Source organism: Triplophysa rosa, linkage group LG16 (assembly GCF_024868665.1).
Source record: "Triplophysa rosa linkage group LG16, Trosa_1v2, whole genome shotgun sequence".
Classification (NCBI taxonomy): domain Eukaryota; kingdom Metazoa; phylum Chordata; class Actinopteri; order Cypriniformes; family Nemacheilidae; genus Triplophysa; species Triplophysa rosa.
The window spans coordinates 809,555-817,383 of NC_079905.1; the positions used below are offsets into that span (position 1 = coordinate 809,555).

The 7,829-nt window shown below is 41.7% G+C and overlaps 1 protein-coding gene across 2 annotated transcripts; it reads right to left on the minus strand.

Annotated features, from left to right (window-relative positions):
• Window positions 1–205: 205 nt before the first annotated feature.
• Window positions 206–6,124, minus strand: klhl7 (kelch-like family member 7). 2 transcript variants are annotated; one of them, XM_057354868.1, is made up of 11 exons: window positions 5,126–6,124; window positions 4,676–4,778; window positions 4,448–4,541; window positions 3,830–3,954; window positions 3,489–3,664; window positions 3,169–3,343; window positions 2,946–3,088; window positions 2,520–2,760; window positions 2,220–2,421; window positions 1,990–2,087; window positions 206–1,573 (listed from the first exon to the last, which is right to left on the minus strand). In XM_057354868.1, exons 1-11 carry the CDS (start codon window positions 5,270–5,272, stop codon window positions 1,254–1,256), a joined length of 1,824 nt encoding a protein of 607 aa, XP_057210851.1. In that variant the 5' UTR covers window positions 5,273–6,124; the 3' UTR covers window positions 206–1,253. The 2 variants fall into 2 exon arrangements, with proteins under 2 accessions (XP_057210851.1, XP_057210852.1); XM_057354869.1 differs by lacking the exon at window positions 5,126–6,124 and having other exon boundaries at window positions 4,448–4,537; window positions 4,676–4,772.
• Window positions 6,125–7,829: the final 1,705 nt, after the last annotated feature.

Genomic DNA, 7,829 nt, shown 5'->3' on the forward strand with positions numbered 1-7,829 from the left:
TAAATATTCCATTCACGCCTTCATGACGATGTATCCGCGTGAGGGCAACGGAACGTACTGACGTAATTAATATTCATAAGTGACGTCTTCGCTGAATAATAACACAATAATTCATGAGACGAACTCAAATACTCCCTCGGGACTGACAGAAATACGATTTATGATAAATCTGCACTAATAATGTTTAATCAAAGTAATTATTATTAATGATTTAATTACGGATTCCCGTTTTTAATTACGTAAAGAAAAACTAAAGCGCCACCTAGTGTCGGTAACTAAACAAACCACTGACCAAGACATACATTATAAAATTACAACCCGATTCAGTGCGGACTAAAATATCAACACATTTTTCTTTCCTGAACATCATTCTAAGACAAACCAATAATAATATTATAGTAACACGTTTTTAAATGCTTAATACTTAAATAAAAATACACTGCACTATGGTACAACCAAGGGACATCAAAGTTACACTCAATTTACAAAAAAATCGATTCTATGGCCCGGTTGCACAGACACAGCTTAGTTTAAGCCAGGACTATGCCTTAGTTGAATTAAGATATTTATGTCGCTTTTATAAAAATACCTTAGAAGAATACATCTCTGGTGTGCATCTCGAGACAAAACAATGGCACGGATATAGTTTAAGAGATTTCTGAGCAAGTTATATTTAGTTAAGACAGGTCACACACTCATTTTAGTCTGGGACTAGCCTTAAACCTCGTCTGTGAAACCGGGTCTATATGTTTTAGTGGACAATAGTTGATTAAACACGCTAAGATTATAAATACATTATCTGAATAATAACACAGGTGACACAATTTTATTGTGGTACTAAACAATAAAGTCCTCTAAACTTAGCAGCTTGGTTGTCTTGACTAAAAAAAAACACAACCTGATAAAATTCACTTTGAGAAAAGTTTGAAAGCTGAATTCCTGCAGCTCCTTAACATGAGGATAATAAAAATCTCAATATTTAAAAAACAGTGACAACTTTGTTTACACATAATATAAACACACAACCAAAGCGTTCTTAAAATGATAAAACCAGCATTAAAAGTAAACTAATAACGCAGGGAGCGTGACAATCATTTGAGCATCAGTCCTCCTTACAGCAGCCAAAAACACGAGAAAGCATCAGTCTCTTCTAAATTACAGTCCGGCAAATGTACAAGACAGCACTACTCTTTTAGCACAATAACAAGTCAATATCTCATCTGAGGCACCGCATCTTTGTTGCCGTGGCAATGCTACAGTCTCCCATCCGCAGAGGAGGAGGGTAAAGATGTGGAATTCATGTCCTCCTCGTTGGTGCCACACGTGTCCACCAGACAGATCAGGCAGCTGGTGACGGGGAAGGCACGTACTTTACTGGACACGACCCATTTGTCTGTCTCCGTGTAATATTCCATGATGTGACCCAATCGCCCCACACCCTGAAACCCGGCCAGCACGTAGATGACGGAGGCCACGGCGGCGCACTTCACAGTCACACCCCTCCAGGGCATCGGCGACGCCATCTTCCACTCATTACTGCCGATCTCGTAATATTCCACTGAGTCCAGTCCACCTGAAACCACAGATCACAGGTCAGTGACCACACAAACACACCGCGAGAGATCTGCTCTGTCTGTCTTCAGCTCCTGCTGCTGCTTTCACAATCTGTCAGAATAACTACAAATATCATATTTCATTGATCAGAAATGAAACTCTCTCATACAACGGTGCTGAATTCTGTCATAATCCATCAGCTCCGTTTTCTTACTGTATTTAGTTCCATTTCAACTGTCTGTGTTTATTTACATCATTTTTACTTCATAACAAGTGCTTTTTTAAATGGTCATTCATGTTAAAGATCATAACTACAGTAGGTGAAATGTGTAATTCATGCAAAACAAAATGACATCTTCAACTCCATCTTTAATGCAAAAACTTGATTGGATCATAATGTTTCTATTAAAGCACCTGTGCTGAGACGAAACATACCCAGTGTGTTCTGTCCACCGACGGCGTATATTCTTGAGTTCACCACCACCAGACCGTGATTCTTCCGGGCCTCTCTCATCCCACACAGAACCCTCCACCTGACACCCCAACAAAACACACACAGTTATTCTTCTGTCGAATTCAGCTGAATATAGTGTCTGAATTATGCATGAGATCATTTAATGTTCAGTCACGGTGTGTAAATGAAAGAAAGGTCTGTGTGTACACACTCTTCTGTGCTGGGGTCATACACCTCACAGTCGTTCAGCACTCGACCCGATACGTTGTTGCCCAGACTCCCACCGCAGACGTAGATGAGACCGTTGGCTTCCACCGAGCCGTGACTGCAGCGAGGCATCAACATGTTGGGCTTCGTCTGCCACGTCTCTGTGCGCGTGTCATAACACTCGAAGAGATTCAGAGCAGAGCTTCCTATCAACGCACACACACAAACATATACAGTCTTTAAATAATGTCTATATCTGAGGAATCTTTCTCTACTGGAAGACCCGTTTCAGACTCAAACTCACCCACTTCAGATCCTCCTGAGGTGTAGATCTTTCCTTTCGAGGCGCAGGCGGCCAGACTGTCTCGTGGATTGGGGGGTCCGAGTTTAGAGTACCAGCTGTCCTTCACAACATTATAACAGTCCATGCGTTTAATGGGGAAGAGCTGAGAGCCGCCCAGAATGTAAACAACATTATCCCAAAACACAGACGTGGCGTCTCGTCGTTTCTCGAAGGGACAGCGAATGTCCGTCCAGCTGTAGTCCTGAAACGCCACAAAAATCCCCACGTTCAGTTTGAACTCAAAAGAGACAATATTGCAGTTCTGCATGTACAGTGGGCAGAAAAATACATACTCATAACAGAAATGTAAATCAATGACACGTTCTGTGTGCGTGTTAGTGAAATAAAGCACTGAGGTGATTGGATGGATTATTATTTAGCGTGTACCTTTGGGTTAAAGTATCGACAGGACTGAGGCTGCGAGCCACCGAACAGAGCGATGCGATAGTCGTGTTTCTTGCGGCGAGGTCGACTGCTTTCACCGAGTTCCTCACGGTCCTCCGGAGACAACAGATGATAACGCATCCCACCTGATGACAAACACATAAGAACATGAGAACATCAAATCTGTCAGATAACGAATAGATGACGGTAGGTTAAATGAACTTACAGATGACCATCTTCAAGCACTCTGGATTGTCCTGAATCAGCGGCTCAGCCTGGACCGTTTTACTGAGGAAGTTTTTGGATACGAGAGGAAATCGAACTTTTCCCAAAATGTCCACAATGTACTGCTGCCGATTCAACACATCATACTTGAGCCAGCGCACGGCCGCGTCATATATCTGCACACACACACACACACACACCGCTGTCATCTCCACTGTATTTGGTTAATACCACGCCACGGTATGTACATATGATGTTAAATCAGTCAGAGCAGGTTATACATCCAAGCACAGTGTTTGGTGGTCTGACCGAAGGTCTCACCTGGTCTTCCGCTCGGACGGTGAGTGTGTCCTGCTGGAGCAGGTATGTCACCTGTTTAACATCCAGCTGGAGAAACTCATCCATCTTATAGACGTCTGTGAAGTGCTGGTGGATGAAATCGTCTGCAGCGACCTTCAGCTCAGGACAATTTAGACACTCGGCCAGGGCACTGATGCCTGACAAGAAATAAACAACCAATCAGAGCAATGATGCCTTACAAGAAATAAACAACAGCTTGTGGTAAATGAAAAAGCAAACACAAAAAAAAAACTAAATACAACTCAAAACTTTGAACAAACGTAACCGTGACAGTGACACAAGTGAAAACATTGACATCTCACCTAAGCAGTTGGTGGCATCGACCTGTTCCTTTAAGAAGTCCACACACATTTTCTTCACCGGCTCGATCTGGTACTGGTTAGCAGCGTTCAGTAGAGACTGAACATTATTACTGTTCACTGAAATCCTACAGGAACACAAAAAGCACTCTTAAAGGGACAGTTCACCCAAAAATGAAAATCCTGTCATCATGTACTCACCTTCGAGTTGTTCCAAATGTGTATAAATGTCTTTGTTCTGATGAACACAGAGAAAGATATTTGGAAGAATGCTTATAACTAAACAGATTTTGCCCCCATTGACTCCCATGGTAGGAAAAATACAATGGTAGTCAAAAGTGCCCCAGAACTGTTTGCTGTCCTACATTCTTCAAAATATCTTCTTTTGTGTTCAACAGAACAAAAGAAAACGATAAAGCAATTTTTCCTACTACGGGAGTCAATGGGGGGCGAGATCTGTTTGGTTACGGACATTCTTCCAAATATCTTTCTCTGTGTTCATCAGAACAAAGACATTTATACACATTTGGAACAACTCGAAGGAGAGTAAATGATGACAGAATTATCATTTTTGGGTGAAGTATCACTCTTAAGTGTCCTTCGAGGGTGAGACGGTCTTACCGCGCAGTGTAGACAAACTCCACCAGTGACTCAATGATCTCCGGCTCAGCTCCACCGAGCTCCACCTCATGATTCGTGGCCTCCATCATACTTGCTGAAACACACGCAAAAGCATCAATGCTTGTCTTACACGACTGTCCATTCTGCATACCGTCTAGTGTAGATCCCATCAGACAATGTTGTATTAGATGTGTTGTACATGTAAGTGGACTGTCAGGTGTGTCTCACATGTGAACATGAGGTTGAAGAAGTGACTGGCAGCTGCCAGCACCACTCTGTGTGCCAGGATGTGTTTCCCCTGAACCACCAGGATGACATCACACAGGATTCCCTGCAAAAAAAAGTGTTTCTCAAACAAACTCCATCACTGTTCCTTCATCTAATGCTCAAACCTACAAAGAGCAGTGCTTTGACTTTATTCAAATAAAGTGTATATACGCCCATAACAAAAGAGAATCACCAATTTATTTGCAGAAATAAACTGTATGTATTTTTAGTATGTAAAAAATGCCATATTGGTTTTCATGAACTCTTTGATCTCTACTGTTGAATACACAGGACAAAGTATGGCATCAGCAAGAATATATGCATCATTTCAGTGCATGAATAATGTCAGATACCTCAGATTACATGTATATATCAGATCCAGTAACGTTATGTGAGGAGATGTAACATTACCTGTTTCCTCAGGTTATTCATCACTCCCATGATATTGGACAGTAATCTGTATTCCTCTTTGGACGCGGTCTTCTTCTCGCTTTTTTTCTTGGATCCTGGTGTTTTTTCGCATGATGTGGAGGCCAAACTCATCATGCTCATCCACATATAAACTAGACTAAACTTTAATAAAAACAGCGATGTAAATAGACGTAAATGTGAGCTGTAGGGATGATGTGAAGCACGTGACGATACGCAAAAAATTTCTCCGACCTACTGCGTGTCAACATAAAAGTCCCGCATGCGCGTCTGCTGAACGCGTGTCAAAATAAACGAAATAAATAAAATAAATCAATTAAATAAACTGTTCTTTTACTGATCTCCACACAAATATAACAATTATTATTAAATAACAGCTTGTGGACATGTGTTGTTACCGCTTTTTCAAGGTTATAAAGATATCTAGGAAAATATGAAATATATGAATATATCTGAAGTAGTTTCAATGAAAAAGGTTTAAATGGTAGATAAACTACACGTTTAGTTATTGCTAAACTATTAAAAAGAGCTATTCATTATTTAAGATATTAACTTGAAAAGTATGTACTCGTGGTATCTAAACATTGTATCATGGTAAGTAAATAATGAGAACACTAACCTGATACATACACTAGATGTCAGTATGTAAGTACAACACGAAATCACGCGCATTAAAAAACTGAATGTCCTAACGAAAACATGAGGCGCTAACAGAGAGGAAATCCTTACATTGACTTTTATAATTGCCATACGTTATTAAAATAAAATGAGAGTGAGTGAGAGAGAGAGAGAGAGACAGAGAGAGAGAGAGAGAGAGAGAGAGAGAGAGAGAGAGAGAGAGAGAGACAGAGAGAGAGAGAGAGAGAGAGAGAGAGAGAGAGAGAGAGAGAGAGAGAGAGAGAGAGAGAGAGAGAGAGAGAGAGAGAGAGAGAGAGAGAGAGAGAGAGAGAGAGAGAGAGAGAGAGAGAGAGAGAGAGAGGCAGAGAGAAGAGAGAGAGAGAGAGAGAGAGAGAGAGAGAGAGAGAGAGAGAGAGAGCAGAGAGAGAGAGAGAGAGAGAGAGAGAGAGAGAGAGAGAGAGAGAGAGAGAGAGAGAGAGAGAGAGAGAGAGAGAGAGAGAGAGAGAGAGAGAGAGAGAGAGAGACAGAAGAGAGAGAGAGAGAGAGAGAGAGAGAGAGAGAGAGAGAGAGAGAGAGAGAGAGAGAGAGAGAGAGAGAAGAGAGAGAGAGAGAGAGAGAGAGAGAGAGAGAGAGAGAGAGAGAGAGAGAGAGAGAGAGAGAGAGAGGAGAGAGAGAGAGAGAGAGAGAGAGAGAGAGAGAGAGAGGGAGAGAGAGAGAGAGAGAGAGAGAGAGAGAGAGAGAAGAGAGAGAGAGAGAGAGAGAGAGAGAGAGAGAGAGAGAGAGAGAGAGAGAGAGAGAGAGAGAGAGAGAGAGAGAGAGAGAGAGAGAGAGAGAGAGAGAGAGAGAGAGAGAGAGAGAGAGAGAGAGAGAGAGAGAGAGAGAGAGAGAGAGAGAGAGAGAGAGAGAGAGAGAGAGAGAGAGAGAGAGAGAGAGAGAGAGAGAGAGAGAGAGAGAGAGAGAGAGAGAGAGAGAGAGAGAGAGAGAGAGAGAGAGAGAGAGAGAGAGAGAGAGAGAGAGAGAGAGAGAGAGAGAGAGAGAGAGAGAGAGAGAGAGAGAGAGAGAGAGAGAGAGAGAGAGAGAGAGAGAGAGAGAGAGAGAGAGAGAGAGAGAGAGAGAGAGAGGAGAGAGAGAGAGAGAGAGAGAGAGAGAGAGAGAGAGAGAGAGAGAGAGAGAGAGAGAGAGAGAGACAGAGAGAGAGAGAGACAGAGAGAGAGACAGAGAGAGAGAGAGAGAGTGAGTGAGTGAGTGAGTGAGTGAGAGTGAGTGAGAGAGAGAGAGAGAGAGAGAGAGAGAGAGAGAGAGAGAGAGAGAGAGAGAGAGTCCAGTTTTCCTTTGTGTAAAGAGTTTTACACCCATGTCAGACGCTTTTCTGCATTTAATGAGGTTGAGGAACTCGTCCTTTGGTCTTAACAACACAACCTCTCAAACGTTTCTTATTAAAGAACCAGAATGCTTCTACTTTATTTCACAAAGCTCTCATTTGAATAAACTGCTGTCAGAATCTGAACCTGTGCAACAAATCTCTGGAAGTGTTCTGAACCGTCTGGTCATCTGAAAGAGGTTGAATATGTCATAAATAGCCTTGGTAAAATCTTCATATTCATTCATATGCGTTTATAGACAGACAGACAAATAAAGAGAGTATTTATATATAAATATTTTGCTATCTAAAGCAATGAAAAATGTGGCTTAAGTGTGCAAATAAAAAAATAAATAGCTAAAAAATCCTGACTCCTGACCAGACAAGCAGAAAACACTGACAAGGAATAAAAACCAATCAGACTGTACGAATCCACTCCTGCTGCTTTTTTATCTCTTTAAATTATGCAAATGTATTCAGATTAAATCCAGTCCACTGCAAAACCATTCACACCTTTTAGCAGCCAAATACTGTGTGTGGATATAGAAAGGCTTTAAATGTGATCTGTTGAAGAAGGCACGGGAAGAGAAAGACAATAGAAACACAGAGATAATAATCCTTAAAATAACACAATCCTTTTTTAATGTGAGAAATCATAACAGATGTTTCTCTGTCGTGCTTCTGGCTGAAAGCATCAGACGCTGGAGA

What these genes read in the sequence shown, in the direction of transcription:
- klhl7 (XM_057354868.1), bottom strand. Translation starts at nt 5,272, where the DNA reads ATGTGGATGAGCATGATGAGTTTGGCCTCCACATCATGCGAAAAAACA. An exon ending in TGAATAACCTGAGGAAACAG is followed by an intron (nt 4,779 to 5,125) that starts GTAATGTTACAT and finishes TTTTTTTTGCAG; the next exon opens with GGAATCCTGTGTGATGTCAT. An exon ending in GAGTTTGTCTACACTGCGCG is followed by an intron (nt 3,955 to 4,447) that starts GTAAGACCGTCT and finishes GTGTTCCTGTAG; the next exon opens with GATTTCAGTGAACAGTAATA.